At 58.0% G+C, this 22,006-nt stretch overlaps 1 protein-coding gene across 14 annotated transcripts in view; it reads left to right on the top strand.

The window, feature by feature from the left end:
- Positions 1-20,648, top strand: part of TCF3 (transcription factor 3) — a 66,874-nt gene extending 46,226 nt beyond the window's left edge. For 3 of the 14 annotated variants that reach the window (XM_032203630.1, XM_032203629.1, XM_032203641.1), the window contains 14 exons: positions 2,370-2,499; positions 3,928-3,977; positions 8,817-8,919; positions 9,160-9,299; positions 9,407-9,533; positions 10,342-10,400; positions 11,063-11,141; positions 12,228-12,301; positions 12,767-12,970; positions 13,790-13,913; positions 14,253-14,418; positions 15,351-15,589; positions 19,126-19,270; positions 20,004-20,648. In XM_032203630.1, coding sequence (XP_032059521.1) covers positions 2,370-2,499; positions 3,928-3,977; positions 8,817-8,919; positions 9,160-9,299; positions 9,407-9,533; positions 10,342-10,400; positions 11,063-11,141; positions 12,228-12,301; positions 12,767-12,970; positions 13,790-13,913; positions 14,253-14,418; positions 15,351-15,589; positions 19,126-19,268 — 1,638 coding nt within the window. In that variant the 3' untranslated portion in view covers positions 19,269-19,270; positions 20,004-20,648. Of the gene's footprint in view, positions 1-2,369; positions 2,500-3,927; positions 3,978-8,816; positions 8,920-9,159; positions 9,300-9,406; positions 9,534-10,341; positions 10,401-11,062; positions 11,142-12,227; positions 12,302-12,766; positions 12,971-13,789; positions 13,914-14,252; positions 14,419-15,350; positions 15,590-18,363; positions 18,591-19,125; positions 19,271-20,003 lie in introns of all 14 variants that reach the window. The other 11 variants (XM_032203644.1, XM_032203637.1, XM_032203643.1 and 8 more) reach the window with 9 other exon arrangements.
- The last annotated feature ends 1,358 nt before the right edge of the window (positions 20,649-22,006 follow it).

The following is a 22,006-nucleotide window of genomic DNA, read 5'->3' as shown; positions in this document are numbered from 1 at the left end:
AAATAGTTTTTTGGGAAGAAGTGAGCACCTCCACTTCGATGTGCTGCTGCAAGAGCCCCTGGAGCCCTGCGCCGGTGCCCGAGCACTGCCCCAGGAAGCCGTCCCACCATTTCATCCAGTTCTTGGAACAGCTTTTGGCTGGGCAGCTTTTTATTTTATAGATGTACACACACACACATATTACGTGTTTTAATTTTACACAAATTTGTCATAATTTCCTCTTCTCTGAACTGAGGATGTTTCCTTTGCTGAAACAGCTGTGCTGGCTGTCTGTGCCAGAGTGGATTTAATTTACCACTGAAGCTGCTAAAATAAAAACGGGACAGATGCCAAGCCGTGCTTTTTAATGTTATGGTTTTGCTGGGGTTTCGTGGAGGAGGGGGAGATATAAGGTAACAGACGTGGGGTGGGCAAATGGTGCCGCGGGCTGGGAGAGGCCCTGGCGCGGGCGCGCGGGGCCGGATCGGGTGGCGGCGGGCGAGACGGAGCCCGTTTGATGTGGAGGGGAGACAAAACCCCTCTTGTCGCGGGCAGCGAGCGGGGCCGTCTGCCTGCTCGCCGTGGCCCCCAGAACAGTTGTTGCTTCTGGCTCTGCTTGTGGTGAGGGGTTCGAACCTGGTTTGCTGGAGAAGTGCCGGAAAATTGTCCGATGGCAGATGCCTGGGAGCACGGTCCTCCCCAAAATGCCCTCCCCAAAATGCCCTCCCCAAAATGCCATCATTCCTTCCCAAAACACCCCCACTGAGGCAGATTTGCAGCTCCCCACTCACTTAACCCTTAGCTGCCTCCAGAAGCGTTACCAGGGTGAGGAAGGGGAAGAAAATACCCTTTTCTCTGGGAAGTTGCCTTAAAACCTCGGAGGCTCTCCTGGAGGTACCTGCGGATGGAGCAGGGCAGCAGTGACCGGCCACCAGCACCTCCTCCAGCCCCTTGCTTTTTTTGGCCACGCTGCTCCATGGCGCATAACGTTTTCAGCGCAAAGGTAATATGACCGGTGGAACAGATTGCAGGAATTCTACCAGCTGTGAATACATGAATACTCCTTCCCTCCCCGACCCCTTTTTTGAGGAGGCTGAGCTTTACAGCAGTCCATTTTTCTTTCCGGTTTCTCAAAAGCTCGAAGTCTTCCTTCATTTCAACTTGTCCTCTGAAGATGGCTTGAAACTAAACTTGGGACTCAAAGGCCCTTCGCCAGCCCTGTTAAATTCCATGTAAATACACATAATTTTCTCCCGAGGTGCAAGGGGCAGTGCCGACAGCCGTGCTGCTCCCCTGGGGTCGGGCTCCCCCCAAGGTGAGCTCGGATAAACACAAGGGAGGAGTTTCCTCTTTTTCGAAAGAGAGATTTGACCTTTCTTTGATAAAAACACAAGAGAAAACCACCAAGAGAAAAGGCATTGCAGCTCCATTGCCTTGCTTGCGATGGGTCTGGCTGCATGCCACCATGGACTGGAGAGGAACTGGGATCGTGGGCTTGGTTTTACAGGCAGGGAGGGACTCGGAGATGTGCGGTCAGATGGGCCACAGACAGCGTAACCTCTCCCATGTCTTGCAACCGAGATAAAGCGTGTGTTTAGGGCGATGTTCAGGCACAGCTGAGAGTTGAGACAGTGCAGGGGCTCTTCCAGGAACGGGGCTCTAACACATGGGTTTGCTGGTGGGTGAGCGCTGTGTCTTTGTTCCTGTCCTGGTGTGTCCCCCCCAGCTCCCAGCTGTTCCTGAAAATGGGGAGAGAGAAAAGGGAGAAAGCTCTTACCCCAAAGTAAATGGGGTACATTACTCAGCAGAATAAGCCAGTGAAACCACATCGAGCAGAATGAGACCTCACAGCCGGGTCCCCAGCAGAACACCACCACCCACGGGCCCCTCGTGGGTGCCACATGGGCAGAGCTCGTGGCCTCAGGCAGATGCTTCCCACCTGCTGGGGTTTGCCAGCAGGATGGCGAGGGAGACACAGAGCCCGTCAGCCTAACGGTCGCCTCCTCTTGGCCATCGTAGCAGATTGTGATGCTAAAACCATCGGCGGGGTGTCATCCTGCCCTGGTGGGCAATGAGGTGGCACGGTGAGCGTGGGACTGCGATGCTCCCTGCCACGGCACCTGCTGGAGTGCACCCCTGGCTTGTAGAGAGGTTCCTCGCTGGGGTCTAGTGAGAAAACACAGCTTGAAAAACCCTTTTCTTGCTGCACACGTATTCCTCCCCACCCCTGTATTTACATTATTTCCTTCTGGCCCTTTGGCTTGTTGTTTTTTTTTCTCTTGGCTGAATTTGTGCAAGGGTGGCTCAAGGCAGCTCTGTTCTATCCGAGGGAGCGCGGTGGTTTTCCAGCGTAATCACATGGAAGGGCTTCTCTGTCTCCTTGTTTGCAGACTGGTTTCCTGCCCAGCGAAATGGGAATCGCGAGTCCGAGCACGCTTTCCCCCACCGGGGTGAAAGGGGGGTCTCAGTATTTTTCTTACCCCAACAATCCTCGCAGGAGAGGTGCTGAGAGCAACATAGGTAAGTCGCTTCTGGCACCCATGGGTGCCACTGCTTCGGTCTGTGTTGAGCCTTAGGTCTGCCTTCAGAAATCAAAGTGCTGAGGCTGCCATGTGTTCACGTAGGTGCAAATCTGGCATTTGCTTTTTTTTTTTTTTTTTTATATAAAGTATATATACAAAAACCACCTGGGAATTTGGACTCTCAGTCCTGTGGAATTTCCTTCTTTCCAGCAAATGTCAGATTGGGTGAAAGATGCAAATGGCTTGAGGTTCTTGTAAAAACACCTCCAGCCACATTGCACATCAGTAGTCGTTCTTGGAAGACCTTGGGCTGCCTTCGAGGTGTTTTTGTGGCTGATGGCCCTCGGCAGAGCCCTGGTCCTGCTGCAAGCGAGCTGCAGTGGCACGAGGTCGGGGAGTTGTGCACCCCACAGCGGTGGAGTTGGCTCCAAAAGCTCTCCCTGCCCAGCTGCCCATGTCTGGATCCACCTAGAAATTGGGCATTTTGCTCCCAGTGGAGGTTAAGGTTGGGTGTGAATTTAATTTTCGAGTGAAGATGAGGCCCAGTTCACCAGAACTTGTGTTTCTTGTCATGGTTCCACCCCTCACCCTCACCAAAAGTCTCTTTGTTGCTATTTTGGGCTTTCCCCAGCAAACGAAACCAGAAGTGACCTAGTGTAACATGTATTTTTTCCAGTACTTTTCAGAAAAAGGCATTCACTTTGATATTGCCACTTGAAAATGGTGCTGCTTTATGTTGTCAGCCTGGGAAATGACTTCTTGCACCGTTTCATTCTGTGTGATGAATTTCTCCTCCTGAGCTCTACCCAGCAGAGTCCTTGGCCCCACAAACTTTTAACCAGTGCTTCCTCTTGAGCCATTCCTCAGGATGTTTCCTCACTGTCTCCCCAAAAAAATTTGTCTCCCACCCTGCCAGCTGTTTGGGGCTGGACCTGGGAGGGACTGGCCCAGATGAGCACCAGGGCTGCCGTCCTGCAGCAGGGAAGCTTTAAGAAATATTTATCTTCTAAGGAGCAAATGAAAATACAAACCCACTGCTGCATTTGTTTTCTTTCTACATCCTCTCTTCATAAACCAACTTAAACTGTGTCCAAAAAAGCTAGCGAGGGATTATTTATGGGCTCTGTCTCATCCAAGGAGCAAGCGCAGCCTTTCTGTGCCTGCTGAGCATCCCTTACTGCAGCTGTCCTGTGGGCTCGGTTTGCAGGTGAAACCCACCCTGAGGGTGCAGATGGGACGAGGAGTCAGGGACAGGAGGAGAGGCTCATCCTCGGTTGCTCTCACTACTGACCCTTTGGCTCTGGGACATCTGAGGTCTGACCTCTATCTGCGGCTGCATTTTCTGTCTCTGGCTTAGCAGGAGCTTGTTTTCCCTCCTGCTAACCCCCTTCAAAAGTTTGATCCTCTCTTCTTCTCTTTCACACAGATGGACAGCCCAAAAAGGTTCGGAAGGTGCCTCCTGGACTCCCCTCCTCGGTGAGTCCAATAACCCAAAGATCCCTGCGGGTCTCCCATCCCCTGCTCCCTCTGCAGCCAGCGCTGCCGTCCCCGTGGCTCCAGCCACCTGGCCAGCAAAGCATCCTCATTCCTGGGGGGGGGGGCTGGCGTTTAGCAGGACGAGGAAGGGTTTCACTGCCCCTGCCTTCCTTCATAGGAGGAAAATGGGGCTGGGGTGCTATCAAGGCAAAGGGGTGGTGGTGCTCCCCGAGCGGAGCAGCCTGCAGCGTCTGTGCCCAGCCCCCTGCCCTCGCTGCTCTCCTCAGCCTGACGTTATGTCGCGAGTGCCCCAGTGAAATGCAATATTCGGGGCGATCAGGTTTCACTCCAGAAGGGAAACCAAACCAGTTGTAACACAGGCAGGCAGCTGGGGCTGCTCCAGGTGTGTGCGCTGCCTGCGCTGTTTTATAAGAAAGCCGAGCAGCCTGTAGGAATATGTTAGCCATGCTCCTGCGGCTGTTAGAAGGGAATAAACTGAACAATGTCTTTGTGGCTAGAAGTAATGGGATCTGCAGGAAAGCTAATTGGGGCGGGCTGGAGGGTTCTTGCAGGAATATGGGAGCTGTCTGGCCGTGCAGCGGCCGAGGCCGCATTCCTCGCCGGAGCGTTTGCATGCTCGCAGGGGCTCAGGCGGGCTGCGTCCTGTGGGGGGGCTGGAGCTGGGGTTTGGGGTGGCTGCAGACGTGGCTCTTGCCGGAGCACATCGTACCCCTACCCATAGCTGGTGCTGGCACAGCATGGAGCGAGGGGACGCCCACAGGTGTCCAGCCATGAGGAGCTTTTGTGCTGTCGCTGCTAATGTAAGGCATGGTCTGAAACCTCTGCCATGGGTTCTGCCTCTGGAAACGAGCCCCTGGCTGCCAGTTTGGGGAGGATGGAGGAAGGGAAGGGCGCTGAGGGCTTGCTGGCATCGCCTCTCAGAGCGGAGGCGGCAGAGGGCAGCCAGTAGAAGCCCAGCTCCAGCCAGCAGCACCGGGTTGCTGTGAGAGTCTGTGTTTTAACAGAAAACCTGCTCAAAGCAGAATTTGTGTCGCTGCGTCGTGCTTGTGTGAAATTCAGAGCTTCTAAACCGCAGCTGACATGTGGGGAAAACATTGCTCCCGACAAATGGCCGTTTATTGGCCTCGGATATCAAAGGCGGCGGGGCCCTCCGCCTGTCGCGCTGGCGGTGCCCGGAGGAGGGCCCCGGCCCTCCCGGAGGAGCTGTTGGTGTTTGCTGAAGCTCGGCCCCGTGCGTGTGTCAGCGCCGACGCCTGCACCCTGCTCTCCCACCCCAGGAAGCGCTGCCTCCCGACCCGGCGGGCCCTCGCCTGCGGAGCCCGGGCCTGGCTGCGTGGGCCGGGGCCGTGCCTTCACCTGACCTTCGCCCCCCACCACCAAAAAAAAGCCCACCTCCTTCAGGCTCGTCCCCACCGAGCCCCTTTCCCCAGCGGAGGCTGCCCTTCTGCCATGACCTCTGGCTTTTTGTTTTGTTTTTGAACTTCCATGCCAGGAGAAAGAAATCCACACCTACGTGGTGAGGAAGGCAAAAGGCCCTCGCCTGCCTCAAAGGCAGCAGATCAAAGGCTCTTTCGTGTCTGGCTTGCCTGTGAAGGAGCCCGCTCTGTGTTATCGCTGGACCCCGTGCAAAATAAATAGGTTAATAAGCCTCTTATTAAAATAAAGTGCTTTAATCTGTAATTCTGTAGCTGCTTTGGAAACTGGGAGCGGTCAGCGGCTGAAATAGTTGGTGGCTGGCTGAGGTGGGAGCGATGGTGCCGAGGGCACCAGCAGTGTGAGATGGTTAAAGAGGGAAGCGAGGGGCAGCTGTTGGCTGCAGACAGGCCCATGGTGCCCCCTGGCTCATGGGAACTGACCCCGTTTGGGGTCAGTTCTTGCGAAATAGGTCATCGGGTGCTGGGCTCACATGGCACCGCATCTTGTGTGCCTCGGAGGGCACGGAGAGCCTCTGAGTCTCCACCGCTGCATCTGTCCAACACGGAGCTGTTACGGAGCTGGATGGCAGGGTCAGGGCTCCTACCTGCACTCTCCCACATGCAGGCATCCCCAGACTCAGCACCGGGGGCTGGATGAGGCCCCTGCCCCTCAGCTGGCCTTGCTGGAGGAGGCTGGGGGGGGATTTTTTGCGAGTTGGTTCCTGCAGGGTTTTGTTGCTGCAGTGAGCATGGTGGCTGGGAGCTGCTTCAGCCTGAGAATTCACAGTCTGGTCACTGCTCTGTTTGGTTTTAGTCTGCCTGGAGTCCCACCCCAGTTTATGCATTTAAGCAAGAAAAACAGGGAAGGGGGAAAAAAATAATAACAATAAAAAAAAAAAATCCCTGCGACTCCCAGCGCTGGGGCTTTTCACGCAGCTCCCTCGCCAGCTCTCGCCGCGCTGGCAGTTTTAACCAGAGGAAATGACCTCACCTGGAGGTCCCCGAGGCCGACGCCGGAGCTGCCGGCGAGGGCTGGGGCCGCGGGGGGGAGCGGGGACCTGGCGCTGATTTACCGCTTCCTGCGGCGCTTGGCCGGCGGCCGCGGCTCGGCCGGCTCCCCCGCGCGCAGCGGGGCTGGGATGCGCCTCGCACCCTCTCTGCTGCTCTGGGGAACAGCTCAGACGGCTTTTTCAAAGCCTCTCCTTGCGCCCAAAAGTGAAATTAAAGATCTGGGGGGGCTGGGTGCACCCGTGGGGCTAGGGTGGGGAAATGGGACCCTTGGGATCAGATGGGAGGCAGAGGATCAGGGACGTCGGAGCAGGGCAGGTTCGCAGCGAGGCGAAACCCCCTTGCTTTGCAACCCTGTTCCCTTCTTCCCCGCTATTTTATTCTTCTTATTTTCGCTCTGGATTTATTAAATGGATGCTGAGGCTCACCACGGCCCCCCTGCTCCGCTGCCGCACAGCTGCCTCGCGCGCTGGCCAGGTGCCAGCCCCTGGCAGATGGCGCAGGGCTATTAGACGTGCTTCATTCGATTCCCTGTCCCAGCTCCCGCTATTTAATCAAATTATAGGAAAAGTCAATTTACTGGATTCTCATTCTTCGCAGCCTCCTCCATTCCCCCGCTCTCCCCAGCCGCCGTGCGCACGCGCTGCCCACGCGTGGGGCTCCTCCAAAGCCACGCTCGATGCAGCACAAAGGCAAAGCCCCCCCCAAATCTTCATTTGTTGAGCGAGGGATGGAGGACGGTTTCTGTCTGTCAGATTTTACCCTTTCCCTCTCTTTATTTTCGTTTTCCACTGGCTCCCCAGTGGTGCTGATGCCCACAAGTTGCTTTTAGTTCCCTGGTGCCCCATGGGGTCCAACCGCCCACTGGGGAAGCCCCACGCCAGCCCTGGGGAGGTTTTTTCAGCTCTGGTTTAGGGCAAAGCCTCCCCATTGAGGTCAGCACCCAAAGGGGAGCAGGCAGGGGACCACGGGGGGCTGCTGGCCTTGGACGGAGCTGCCCACTCCCAGGGCACAGATGAGAACTGTGTGCAGGGCAAGCGCTGCCCGCGGAGCTCAAGAGAAGTTGGTCCAAGAAGCAGGAACCTGGGGCCCAAGGGGAAAAAGAAGCAATATATTTAAATATAATCACTGGTGCATTTCAGAGATTTTTTTTAATCCATTACTCCCCCTAAAAAGAAGAAATTCTCAGTGTTTTGGGCAATTGCAGAAATAGAGAACAATTTTGCCCCCCCCTTGCTGGGTGAGGGGAAGGGGTCAGAGGGGCTGGCTGGGTGTGGGGAAATAGAAACTTGAGGCCGGTTTCCTTTCCAAAGAGAGCTGCATCTTCCAGGCAGAGTTGGCTGAGCGTGCCCAGCCAGCCCCTGCACCCGCCTCTGCTTTCGTGGGTATTAAAAAAAAAATCAAATAGCAGTTTCAGAATGAATCAAGGGGTGATGAAAATAGGCCGAAACAAAGGTTCTCACGTAATTTCGAGTGGCATTTCGGTTTCTTTGCGTGTTGAATTCCTGCTTTAAAAATGTATGGTTTTGCACAAAGCGCATGATGGTTTTCTGCGAGGGCTTTCTAGGATGCGGTTGGTTAATTTAGGGAAAAAAAAAATCCTTTTTTTCTTAATGTACTGTCAAGTACTGCATACCTGAGCGGAGCTGCAAAAATCTGGCCAAAAACCCTCCAAGAGTTGTCCTTTCCCGTGTGCCATTCCGCACGAGGGACTGCTCAGGTCACAGCTTTGTGGTCTCCCCGTTTTTGGTGGTTTGCAGCCTGACCCTGGGCACAAGTGCAAGGAGCGGGGCTGGGGCCAGGCACTCCCCCTGTGGGGTCTGGGAGGCTACGTGTGTCCCTACAGCCCTGGGACGCGCACAGGCTGGGGTTTTGGGGGCTGTCCTGCTGCTGGAATGAAGAAGGATTGTTAAAATAAATAAAGCTGTGGCACCTTGCAGCCCACAGGTTCACAGGTGAACACAGCATGGGGATGAGCCGGTCCCGAGGGCTCACTGGTCCCCGTCCCCAGCACCCCACGCCATCTCCTCCCGGCCCGGCCCATGCCCTTGGGTGCGGGTTAGGGCGCAGAAATGATCATGTTTGTGGTTACCCATAAAAAGCTATAACCACAGAAAAGGGAACTAGAGCAGCGAGTCGAAACTTGTGCTGGTGCCGGCCTCCTGGGTGCTGTTACGGGAAGGTGCAGGCTGGTCGGCTCGACCCCACGCCACTCCTAGGCTGTTTGGTACCATCCCCGTTACTTTGACCCCCACCTCTTTTGCCAAATTTTGCCTCTTTTGTTGCCTGCTGGGATGAGGGGAAGCGAAGCCGTGCTGGGGGGTGACCCCCAGGGAGCAAGCGGGGCCGGCGGGTGGCCGAGCACTGTTCCTCACCCCCTCTTCCTTCCTTGCAGGTGTATCCATCCAACTCAGGTGATGACTACAGCAGGGATCCAGCTGGATATACCCCCTCGAAACCTCCCAGCACTGTGTATCCCGGAGCCTTTTATATGGCAGGTGAGTTGTTAACCACCCCGGTGCCACAGGGGCTGCCCAGCACGTTGCAGCTGATGGAGGAATTGCACGGCGTGTGGCTGGGGCTGGAGCACAAGATCCAGCCCCAAAACAGCTCTGTGTGCCAAAACAGGGCAATGCTCAGCGTGGGCAATGGGTGAAGGGGACGGAAGCAGCCCCCAGCGCAGGCTGCAGGACACGTGCCGGCATCTCTGCCCCGCTCACCTCTCCCTTCCCTTGCAGACGGGCTCCATAACTCGCCAGACCTGTGGAGTTCACCCGGTGCCATGAGCCAGTCAAGTTACGGGGCCATGCTGGGCAGCTCCTCCTCCCCGCTCCCGCAGCCCGCCGGCTTCAACAGTTTACATCAGCACGAACGCATGGTAACGTCCCCGCCAGCCCCTGGGAGCCGCGGCACAGCCCTGCGGGCAGAGCTCCAGTGGCTGCAGCGTTTCGGGGCCCTCCCTCACCCCTCTCTCCCTCTCGCCAGAACTACCAGCTGCATTCAGGAGAGGTCAACGGCGGGCTCCCCTCCGTGTCGGGCTTTTCCTCGGCCTCCACCCCGTATGGCGTCTCCAGCCACACGCCCCCGATCAGCGGGACAGACACCATGATGGGTACGTAGGGCCCCGGGCACCCCGCGGAGCCGACACGCAGTGACGGGCTGTGACACCTGTGTGCTTTTTGTCCCTCCTGTGTGCTCTTTGTCCCTCGTGTGCCACGCAACGTGCAGGTCACCCCTGCGGGATGCCTGGGCCGGCTCTAACAGGGGTCGGGTGTGGGGTTTTGGCCTCCCGAGGCAGCAGGGGCTGGCACCCCACTGAGTGAGTCTGGGAGGTGACCAGGGTCTGCGAAATTGCCCCCTGGGGATGCCATGGCTTATGTGAGCTGTGGGGGGGGTTGGCACCAAGTTGCAGGAGGGCGCATGGGCTTTGTGTGAAGCCGTTTGTCTAAGTCCGGAGCGCTGCATTCAAGTTAAAGCCCTGAGTGCTTGAATCTCTGGCTCTGCTGAACCTGTCACAAAGCTTGTTACTGAAAAGAACTCGTGTTCCCTGTCAAATGAGGTCCCTGACTTTGATTCCTAGGGAAACTCTTCTTTCCCCTTCTCTGGACAAGCTGGGGATTGTACGGGCCTAAAGTGCCCTTCTAAAATGAGTCTTGTGGTGGGGACTCTTGGCTGCTGTCAGGGCACGATGCCTTCAGCCTCGTCTCGTCGAGACATTTCTGTGGCCCCAGGGAAGCCACTGGGGCACACACGCCCTCGTCCGGGCCGCTCTGAGCTGTGCCTCCATTTATTTTTCAAGAAAAGCAGTAAGAATGAGGGATTTCAATCTGAGAGCAGGTGAAGAGGAGGTCTGGTATGAGGTGCCTCGTCCCAGCGGGTTTCTGGCGCCCTGCAGTGATGTCTTTGTCCTCTCCTGACAGGTAACAGAGGAACCACGGCCGGGAGCTCAGGAGACGCGCTTGGGAAGGCACTAGCTTCAGTAAGAGCTGCGGCAGATCCCCAACCCACTCCCTGCCCCTATAGGCCTCCCCCTTTCCCCTCTTGGCAGTGGGGAAGATAGACACAAGAAGTTTGGGCGAGCCTGTGCACCCCAGGAACACAGCTGCCCCTTAGCAGATGGGGAAACTGAGGCACTGGGCATTACAACAGCCCCATGGGCAGACCCCTGCCCACAAGCTGACGCTGCACTGCACAGCCGTGTGCCCCACGCTGTCCCTGTGGTAGGACCTGACGGTCCTGGTGCCCTGTCCCTGTGTGCTGCTTCAAACTGGAGGGCACTGGTTCCCCTGGGGAGCAGCGTCCTTTGCTGCTGGGCTCTCAGAGCTTGAGGTCGCCCCTGTCCCGTTCAGCACAGGGACCTTTGCTTTTGCAAAAGGTGCTGCACCCCATGGTAATTTCTGGGGTCTCTTCCTTCCTTCCACAGTGGGACTCCAAGAAGGGAGGTCAGCGGCAGTTGGGGGACAAAGGGAGACCCCAGTGTTAAAGGGAGACCTGCAGGGCAAAGGCTCCCGGGGTGCTGGGGGTCGCTGGGTGGCACTGGGACGGGAGGGACACGCTGCTCCTCGCTGTGGCGGTGTTTGGGAAGGGGAGAGCGAGCACGGGGTGAGCGCTGCTGACTGTGCCCTGCTTCTCTTGCTCTAGATTTATTCCCCAGATCACTCTAGCAATAACTTCTCATCAAACCCCTCTACACCGGTCGGCTCCCCTCAGGGCCTTGCAGGTAGGTGAAAGCGTTGCTCTTCGTGTAAAGGGGTGCGTGGGGTTTGCTGTCAGGGGGTGTAAAGCAGTGTGCTTCCCAGATCAGCTCCAAACCCTCATTACAGACCCTGTGCTTTTGGCAATCTGACCAAATTCCCCTTATTTTTGAAAGCAGGAGAGTGAAGAGGGAGGAAAGGGAAGCTGGAAGGTGTATGTCCCCCTCTGTTCTGAGTGGAGCAGTGCACAGCACAGCTCCTGTCCCATGGCACAGCTCTGGGAGCGTGGCACGTGGAGCAATGGCCCCATGTGCCCCTGGGTTTGCCCCTGCAGAGGTATTTTAGTAGGTGGCTCTGCTGTAGGAGCGAGCCTGAAGCATCTCTGCCCCCTCCTCAAACTCCTCACACCATTCAGAGAGCTCCGTCCCCGAGCATCCTGTCTCAGTGGGGCCTGGGCAGCTTTCCCCTGGTTTTGTCTCCCATGGGAGGAGCCCAGTTTGAACTGGGACGCAGCCAACTAGTAAAAAGCGTTGTCAGCACCTGCTGAAGGTCCACCTCCCGGGTGTCTGGGTGCAGAGCGACGTGACCCCCCCGGCCTGCTGCTCCACCGAGATGGGAGCAGCCGTGGAGGCTCTGGGAGGGGTGCTGAGAGCAGCACAGCCCTGGTCCCTGGCCCAGCAGCGTGGGCACACTGCCTGCCTCTGCCCTGAGATAATACGGATTTTAAAACCTCTCAAGCTTCAAAGACCTGAGCTCAGGCTCCTGACAAGGCAGAGCAGCAGGGGCCATACAGAAAGTCCCCTGGGTGGCTGTGGGACCGGACCACAACCCTTGGCAGCATCTCTGTGAGATGAGGCTGCCCTGCCCAGAGCCAAAGCTCCTCGGGAGGGGTGATGGGGAGCAGGGGCAAAACCTGTGCCTGCACGTGGCGTGGTCGGACCTATATGTGCCAGCCCCTGTGCGTAGTGTGACCAGCGCCGTGGTGGCCCTGTGCATCGCAGGGCACGCCATGGTTGCCTGCGCAGCACTCTGGTGGCCCCGCGCTGGCCCAGCTTCCAGCCCCACCTAGCGGCTGCTGTGCCCGGTCCCAAACTGTCCCCGTTTGTTCTCAGGCACATCCCAGTGGTCGCGAGCGAGCGGACAGGGTGCCTTATCTCCCAGCTACGAAGGGAGCCTCCACACCTTAGTAAGTGTTGCCCAAAGTTCTCCTTTCTCCTTTTCTTCTCCATTCCACCAGGCAGCTGGTGGGAGTGGGCTGAGTAAACGCCTCCCCCAGACGTCTGGGACCCGAAGGAGGGTGGTTGGTACACGGTTGGGTGCAGCTGAGCAGATTTGGGCACCTGATTCCCCGAGCCCCCAGCCTTGCTGACATAGCCCAGCACCCTCAGCCCGTTACAGCCCACCCACATCACTGCGGGGCTGGCTCAGCCTTACAGATTCGTGCTGGTTTCTGCCTCCCTTGTCGGAGCAGAACTGCTGGTGTGACACCTCGTGTCCTTGGGGGTGGCAGTGCCGGGGTCAGGGTGTTGTTTCTCCTCACGTCCACCTCGCAGGAGGAGAGGTGTGGTTGCAGCCTTAGCAAGAGGGCTGCAAGGGGCTGCTGGCTTTGCGGGCATTAACGCAGGTTTATTTCTCCACCTGCTCCCTGAAGCAAAACAAAATGGAAGACAGGTTGGACGAAGCCATCCACGTGCTGAGGAATCACGCCGTGGGCCAGACAGCCGCCATGCCGAGCAGCCACGGGGACATGCACGGGCTCCTGGGCTCAGCACCAGCTCACAGCGCCGCTGTGGGCAGCCTGGGCCAGGCCTTCCCCGCCTCGGTCATGTCCCTGGGGAGCAGGCACCCGAGTCTGGTGAGTGGGGGAGCACACGGTGGTGTCTGGCAGGGCTGTATCGGGAAGCTATGGCCTAACATCCCCCGACAGTCAGAGGGGCATTGCTTTTGGTGTGAGAGCAGCTCGATTTGTCCTGCTTGGGTGGCAGCTTTGAACTGCCACCGGTGATCCCAGGTGCTCTGAGCACCCACGGGGTCTTGTGCTGGTTCCCCAGGGTCCCCCCTTGTCCGCAGCAGCATGTTTGTGGCAGGTCTGGTTCCCTGCTAAAGTGAACATTAATGCATTTCCAGTCTCTGGAGAACCAGATGTGCTTTGCACCCGAGCTAAGCCATGGACAACCTGTGTGTCCTGTGCCACAAACCAGTGCCAGCTGCAGAAATGAGCACTTGCGGCAGGGCTGGCCCTGTCCTGCCAACACGGTGTGGCCTTGGGGAGTTCAGGCTCAGGATGGCTGCCCAACCATTGTCCCTTGCGCCCGAGCCCTTCAGGGTGACATCCATGCTGCTGGGATGTCCGCTGTTCTGGGGGCCTTGGGGGGCTTGCAGAAATATTGGTGCTTGGTGGAGACGGGATGTGTGCGACCATGCAGGGTGTCTGCAGCATGCGAGCCGTGCAGCCCAGCAGAAAGAGGCTTTCCTGTGGGGCACAGAGCTGCTTTCTGCAGTGTCCTCACCACAGTCCCTGGAGGGGAGCCGGTGCAGGTTGGCTCTTCTCTCCTGCATGCCAGCGCTCTGTGGGAGCGTGCATGGAGGGCACGTGGCTCTGCTCGGGGTGACCCGCATCCGCTGGCCGTGACACTTCCACCCCTCAAGGCTTGCTCTGCTCGTTCTGCTGTAGGTGGGAGGAGGTCACCCCGAAGACGGGCTGTCCAGCACCCCCAGCATGCTCCACAACCATGTCACACTTCCGTCACAGCCCAGCTCGCTCCCCGACCTCAGCAGGCCGCAGGACACGTACAGCGGTAAGGCAGCCCCGCACGCGCGCACGCTGCAGTCCCATGGCAGCTCGGGGTGGGGGCTCTCACGAGGCTGGTGCTCCCTGGTGGTTCCAGTGCTGACCCTTTTCCAGAGGTCCTTGACGTGGCTTCTGGTTTGTGCTGCGTGTTCCTGTCCCTGCGGCTGTGGGTGCAAGGAGCCCCTGGGCCCTGCGCTGCTGGGGGAGGGCTGGGCTCTGACCCTGGAAGGGGTGGGATGGGGGGTAAAGGGGATGGGGTGCAATTGTGGGGCAGAGCCAGTGACCCTCCAGCTTTGCTGGCTGTGGACCCCCCCCCAGCTCACTCCAAGCCCCTCTGCTTCCTCAGCAGGCTTGTCAGGGGGGCTGGGGCGAAGCAGCGTCTCCTCGGGAACCAGCGAAATAAAGCGGGAGGAGAAGGAGGACGAGGAGAACACATCAGTGGCGGATAACTCAGAAGAGGAGAAGAAGGAGCTGAAACCCTCCCGGAACAGAACAAGGTGCTCTTTGAACAGGTCTCTCCCTTCACTTACTCTGTTACCCGTCTGAAGGCATTCGGGCTGGGGCACGGCCACGGTGACCCCCAGGCGCTGGGCTCAGCTCGGTGAGGCCGGGGGTCGTCCTGTGGTGTGGACCCGCCAGCCCCTGCCCACCACGGGAGCCCTGCCCGTCCTCACAGATGTGTGGCGTGGGCCGTGCCCTGCTGGGGAAGGCTCCTGGCCTCCCTGCCCTGCTGCCCCCATCCCCATGGCCGGAGGCTTTGTGCCTTGTCCGCGCAAGCTGCGCCCGCCTGGGTGCTCGCTGGGGGCATCGCGGCTGTGCTCAGGCAGGAAGGGGCGCTCAGCATCCCTGGCCGGAGGCTGGGGGAGTTTTCAGCCTCCTCCCTGCTTCAGTTTGGCTCTGCTGTCTGCCTCGGGGCTCCTCAACCCCTGTTGCATCCAGCCAGACACGTGGCAGCGGATCAGGTGGAGTCCTTCCAGCGTGCTGGCTTGTCCGCAGCCTCGCCATCGGCTCGGGGACCTCGGCAGGGCGATGCTGCCCAGAGGGGCAGTGCCGGCCCCGCTCCTGCCAGGCAGCAGCCACCTCCTGCCCCAGAGGCAGGTGCTGCCCGTCCCCGAAATTGTAGCTGGGGACACCAGTGTCAGCCCTGAATGCCTTCTCCGGGCCACCGCACAACCTCCCAGCGACAAACTCAGGCCTTAATTGCATTGTTGTGGTTTCTTTATTTGCTTTGTATTTAAAAAAAAAAAAATGCGGGGGGGAGGGGATGGAAGAAGAAGAGTCTTAATTGCTTCTCTCCAAAGTCACCGCATGTCCCCGTGTCCCAGCGGGGGCACGTGGGGCGCAGCGTCTCGGTGCCCGATGTGTGTTTCTTTTCTGTGAGTTGACCAGTGCTGAGAGTGCACGCGAGGAATGTCCCTGTCTCGTTCTTATTTTAAACCATTAGTCAAGATGAGGATGAGGAGGACGATCTTCTTCCCCCAGAGCAAAAAGCCGAGAGAGAGAGAGAAAGGAGGGTCGCCAATAATGCCCGTGAGCGCCTGCGGGTCCGTGACATCAACGAGGCCTTTAAAGAGCTCGGACGCATGTGCCAACTCCACCTAAACAGCGAAAAACCGCAGACCAAACTGCTAATCCTACACCAGGCCGTATCAGTCATACTGAACCTGGAGCAACAAGTTAGAGGTCAGTGAGGGTCCCGGAGTGGTGATATTTTACGTATCTGATCGGCACGGGGCTGTCTGTCTGTCTGTCTCCTGTGACATGTGCTGTGGTGCCTTGCACTCTCTCTCTGCCCTGTGGCCTTGGATTCCCAAGGCTGTTGATGTCCTTTTTTTTTTTTTTTTTCTTTTTTTTGTCCTTTTTTTTTTTAATTTTTTTTTGCAACCCTGCTGTTCTCTCTTTTGTTCCCCCCTGCCATCGCGTGTGCTGCATGCTGGTCCCCGAGGGGGAACCTGCGCCCACCAGCCCCGGCGGCTGTCCCCGCTTTCCTGCAGCCAGCCGCTTTGCTCAGCTGCTTGGCCAGCAAAAAAAACAAACACCCAAACAAACAAACAGCAAATCTTTGAGAGGACCTGAAACCTCTCCAAGGGCAGCTCCAAGCCCAGTGCCCGTCCCTCCCCATGGCTGCTCGGGAGGTGCCTCCTTCCTCCCCGGCACAGCGCTGGGGAGCACAGGCACCGTGCGAGGGGTTGGCACGGCTGAGCCCAGGACCGGGCAGCCCTCGCCGCCTCTCAGAACCGCTGTCCCTCACGAGCCGGGAGCTCTGCGTGTCCATAGCAGGGCCCGGAGCCAGCAGTGGCCATGTGCGGGCTCTCCCCCTCGCCAGGGCAGGCTCGCTCCTTCCCCACGCGTGTGCGCCCGGAGGGGAGGCGCAGGGCTCGCAGGGCTCAGCTTCTCGCTCCGGAGACTTTGCTGCTTTGTTCCCGCAACCCGCAGTGCATGCTCCTGCCTCCCAGAGCCGGGCAGGTTAACCCCCTTTCTCTCTGCAGAGGCTGTTGTAACACGAATCCGTGGTTTGTGCCTGGCTGTGCTCCTCTCTGCTGGCCTCTGCTGTTGCATTGATGTTGGAGTCCTTTGTGCCTCTCTTCAGTTTGTAATTTTTTGCCTTTCATAACGTATATTTTTTCCTGTCTCTTTTTTAATTTCCCCTTCCTTTTTATTTTTTTTTTATTTCGAGTTTTTTTTTTTTGGTTCTGTTCTTTCCGATCTCCTACAGACAGTCCCCAGCCGTGACCTCTCGGTGGTCCCACTCTCTACCTTGTACTTGCTGCTTGCGGATGGAGACAGGAGCCGAGGGGTGGCGTGGGGCCGGGTTAGACAGAGTTGGCACCGTGGTCACTTTGGTCTCCCACGCTTGTCCCTTTTTAAACCCTTCTTGGACGCAGCTGGGGAAGCAAGTCAAGCCCCGTGTGCTGCTGTCGGCAGACTTTAGAGTAGGCAGCTAGGGTCTCACTTCTCCAGCGGTTTTGGTCTCCGGGCTGCTCTGCAGGAGAGAAGCCGACCCCACATCCCCTCCTGCGGGGCTGCAGTGGGGCCATGGGGCCCCCGTGTGCCCAGCCAGGGCTGCTGGGGTCTTTGTGCCGCGATCAGCGGCTAACAGGGCAGGAAGGGGAAGGAGATCAGGGAGGTGTTACAGGAGCCAGGCAGGCAGGTGCCACAAATTGGCTGAGGAGCCGCACATCCTTACAGCCCTGAGGACACCGCACGGCCCCACAAACCAGCAGCGCTTGCTGGTGGCGGGGACAGGGCTCCATCCCGCTCGGCTGCGGCGTGCAAGGCACTGAGGAGCTGCAGCACTGCCAGGAGCCACAGCCACCAGCGTTAGCTGGGAGGAATGAGCCCTGTCACTGCCAGGCTCCACTCCCCAGCTGCAGCATCCCCAGGCGCTGAAGAGAGGCAGGGACAGTGGCAGGGACAGCGACAGCCCCCAGCCCCATGCAGGCAAGAGCTCACCCGGGGAGCCCTCGCTTCCCCTCCACGTGGTCAGGCGCAGCCCGGGGGCTCTCCAGACCCCCGAGCAGACCCAGGAAGGCTCTGCCTCTGCCACCCACCTTAGGTGGGGGCTTGTCCCCACGTGGCTCCTCTGGAGCCGAAGGCCATGGTCTGCCCTGGTGTGAGGTCTCACCCGAGGAAGGTGTCTTTCCTGCAAGAATTTTTGCTCTGGGGGAGAAGGTCGTCTGTACAGCAAATTGGGGGCTCGGAGGGGACGGGCTGCGGGCGAGGCCACGGTTGAAGATGCTGCCAGCATGGTGCTGCCTTCCCCACTCACCGGCCTGTTTGGGGCACCCCCAGGATGCCACCAGTGGTGGAAGCTCTCCTGAGCTCCCAAACCTGCCTTGAAAAGAAAATTCACCCCTTCCAGGCTGATTTTGGGGCTGGATTTTGGCCCCGTGGAAAGACCTTGGTTCAGTGTCTGCATCCAACACTGACTTCCAGCAGCAGCCGGGGGCACTCAGCTCCCACCCCGGTGCTGCCCCCACCCATAAGAGGGTGCTGGGCCCCGCTGCCCCGCGCTGCTGGGGCACAAATGCCTTCACTGGGAGGACTGCAGCTCTGGTTTCTGAAGGAAACTGCAAAGAAGAATTTGGTTTCTGCCAACAAGTCTTTGGCTTGGGGGATAAACCCAACGTTTTTGGCTGGGACACCCCCCACGCCTCCCAAACTTTGGAAAACAAGCAGAATGGTGAAATTTTGCAGGGGGGGGAAGCTGTCGGTGCTGCTGCTGCATCCGCAGCCCCCCAGCCCCGCGCTGGCAGCACCTTCCCGCGGCTCGCAGGGGTGGCCGATGGCCCGAGTGGCCTGGGCCGCCCCAGAACGCACCCGGGGCGAATTGGCACCCAGAGGGAGGCCGCTTGGGCCATTGGCAGCGGACACCAGAAGCACTACCAGCACGGCAACGTCTAGCCCCCCTCCTGGTACCACCCCCCTGACTAACCCCTGTGGTGCTATGAACCCAGCAGTACAGACGAGGCCTTGTCACTGGAGGACAAAGATCTGAGGGACCGGGAGAGGAGAATGGCCAATAACGCCAGGGAGAGGGTGCGCGTGCGGGACATTAACGAGGCCTTTAAGGAACTGGGACGCATGTGTCAGATGCACTTAAAAACGGACAAAGCACAGACCAAACTGATCATCCTACAGCAAGCGGTGCAGGTCATTCTGGGCCTGGAGCAGCAAGTACGAGGTATGGTAACAGCTGGCAGGTGCATTTCGGGGCCTCTCCCCCCACGGCTCTGCGTGCGCGTGCGGCTCTGTGCGGCTCCTGCTTCCTTCTGTGTCTGCCTCGGGTGCGCCGCGCCGCCGGCTGAGCTCTCCAAAGCCACGGCCCCGGGGTGGATTTGGAGCCTCTCTGTCCCTTTTCCTGTCGTGCTTAATGGGAATTTGGCACCTGGATCCCATTAAGCAGCTTTGGAAAACTCAGTCTTCGGCTCCGTTAGCTGGCTGGGGCACGTGGGGGTTTCTGAAAGCAAGCACACGTTTCGGTTGGCACGGTGGCTCGGCCGGGCACGGGGTTTTGCTCTAGCAGGGTCCAGCCACGTTACTGCAGCCACTGCTGGGAGCAGCAGGCAGAGAGCAGCTCTCACCGAGCTCGTTTCCTCGCATGTCCCGTGCGTCTGTCCCAGGACTCTGTCCTCTCGCTTTCGGATGCTGCTGCTGTGCACGATGCTGTTGCCCAGACTGAGGTTGCTTCCTTTCCTCCCTTGCTGTTTTTGGCATAGAGCGCAATCTGAACCCTAAAGCAGCCTGCTTGAAACGTCGGGAAGAGGAGAAAGTGTCCGGAGTGGTAGGAGATCCCCAGATGACGCTTTCAGCTTCACATCCTGGTCTAGGAGATGGTCACAACCCTGTCGGACACATGTAAAGGTATTATTCCCTGCCCCGTGATCCCAGCCAGGTCCAGACGTGTGCTGCTCCTCTTCAGCAGCTCAGCACCCCTTGTTGGGCTGCAGCCGGCATCCTCCTTAATTTACCTCTGGGGGATGAGCCACACGTGTGTGCCATTTGCTCGTCCATGCACACCCAAAGCCTCTGCCCGAGGAGAGGCACCATCCCGTAGCTGGCACAGGGGGTTTGGGCACTCTCACCACCCCGAGCAAGCTCAGCTCTGCGCTGCACTTCCCAGCCCTGCTCCAGTTGGCTACTGGAAACCAGTGACTGCTGGTGGTCCCACAGGAGGGAGAGGGCAGGTCCCAGAAACGCTGGGGAAAGCACAGAAAGTGAAAATCCCAAGCGAGGCCGTGGCAGGCGCAGGTTCTGCTGGGCTGTCCCTGGTTTTAGTCTGAGCAGTACAGGGGTGCTGATGTGGGGTTGAACACGTCCAGGAGAGATGGGGCAGGGCTAACCCAGCAGCCTGCAGTCCCCCTGTAGTGGCCCCACATCCCCTGGGGGCATGGTGCTGCTGTGCAAAACCAAAAATAATGTTTAAAAAGTCAAAAGCTGGCAGCCCAGCAAAACAGCAAGCTCATGTCTCAGCTCTGCTCAGCCACGTCAGGCCCTCGGGGCTGACTTCTGCAGAGATGAGGCTGCGGTACAGTGGCCCTGTTTTATTCTCACTCGGGTTTTTCTCATTTGTGGCTTTTACTTGTTTTGTTTGTAGATCTTTTTGTTCCTCTGGATACAGAGATCTGTAGGAAGAAAACCCTCGGTGTGACCTGCAACCTTCTCGTACCATAAACTTTAGTACTGCTAATACTGACACACGTGGACGGATCCTGGCATGACGTAAGGGGTGGAAAAACACTTTTGTCAAAAACAAAACAAAAACAAAAAAATTGCCTTAAGTATAAAGTGCGGAACAGTCAATACATATCACTCAGTTAGGAGGGGGTGGCGTGTTCTCTTGGCTTGTTCACAAGCAGCCAGCAGCAAAATTGTGCCTAAGCTTAATATTTCTTTTTTAAAAAAAAAGAACATTAGTTATGAGATTTTTTATGTAGAACAAATAGCAATGCCTTTTGTTTTTTTTAGCTTCTTTTGCATATGTTTTGTAAGCGACGAAAAGAATTTTTTTTTGTATAAAAAAATGTCTTGTACCCCATGCTTTTCTGCTGCTGTTTCTATAGTTAACGTTGCATCTTTAGGATCAACCAGAATATTAAAATTGTATTAAGAGAGACTGGATATAAAGAGGAATTCTCAGATTCGGCTCTGAAAGCCACTAAAAGCGAATGTAGCCACAGCGAGGAGATGTTCTTCCTTGCCTGGCTTGTACCTTCCATTATAAAAAAAAAAAAAAAAAAAAGAAAAAAACAAACAAACAAACTCGTGCTGAATTCACCATCTCTTTGCTTTGGTCACTTCTGATTTGGGAAAAGGAAGTTAAACAGCAAAGCAAGTTGCAGCAGCATCCTCTGCAGTGCTCCAGCTCCTCCCGGGAGGAGACCGAGGTCCATCACAGCTCCCTGCAGGGTTCGCATTCCTCCTGGAGGCTGCTGGCGGCTGCATCCCGCCCCTGGAGCACCATGGCAGGGAGGACGAGCTGCCAGGAGAGAGCAGGCACCAGGGGGTGGAAGAGAACCAAGGGACTGGTGCACTTCCAAGGTAAGCCAAGAAGCAACGCGGGTGCAAGAGGAAGACCCAGGGTGGAGGAGAACGCCCTGTGCCCGTGCATCCGAGCGAACTCCTACTGTCAGAGGCGCTTCCAGGGGCTGTGCTGAACAAAGACGACCGAACAAAGCTGGAGGGACTGGGAAGAGGCAGAGGCAGGTGGAGCAAAGGCAGCAGCGGGGACCTTGCTCTGTCAGCGTCAGGGCAGATGGACGCACGGACACAGGAGCCGGAGGTGGTGGGAAGGGGAGCAGCCACTCCAGCCCTCGGCAAGCCGTGGCTGCAGCAGGATCCCTGCCTCTGTGGCATCTCCGCGCTCTGGAGCTGTGACCACTGGAAGCGCAAGTGCTGCAGGCTCAGGAAGAGGGGTGGTTTCGCATCCCACCTTCACCCGCTGTCGTGACTCCAAAGCATCCACCGAGGTGAGCTCAGCTCAGCACGCCACCCTTCTTGCCACCGGGGACGCGTGGTGGCCGCTGTCGAGTGCTCCCGGCCTCCTGTCTCCATCTGGGAAGGAAGGGGAGCAGCAAGCACCCGTCCCACACGACAGGCTCCGGTAGCCGAGCTGTGCCAACGACCCCTTCACTCCGAGGCTCACCGGGGCCGCTGCAGATGGCTCCAGTGCACCCAGCAGGAGGAAGCCCCAGCACACGGCAGGGGCCCCACCAACACAGGAGCCAGCACAGGGAGCTCAGCAGGGCCACGATGGTGCTGAGCTGCAGCAGCCCAGCAGCAGTTGGCAACGGAACAGTGTCCACCGGGATTTTTTTGTTTCTTCCCTCTCCTTCCCCTTCTCCAGAATCACTTCCGAAGTGTTTTGTGCCCGGATCTTCCCAGCAGACGGGGTCAGCACCCCAGGGCGAGGTGAAGCCCCAGCTCGGCAGTGCCTCCGATGCCCAGGGCCGGCTGCTGCCTGGCTCTGCCTGGCGGGGCCGGGCTGAGCGGGACAGTCGGGGGGTGCAGGGCTGGCCGGGGACACGTGGGGACAGCGAGCACAGCTGGAGCTCCAGCAGCAGGGCCCATCCCTCTCCTCTTTGCTTCTCTGGCCTGTGT

Source organism: Aythya fuligula, chromosome 26, assembly GCF_009819795.1.
Source record: "Aythya fuligula isolate bAytFul2 chromosome 26, bAytFul2.pri, whole genome shotgun sequence".
Lineage (NCBI taxonomy): Eukaryota > Metazoa > Chordata > Aves > Anseriformes > Anatidae > Aythya > Aythya fuligula.
This window is presented reverse-complemented; position numbering and strand designations above follow the sequence as displayed.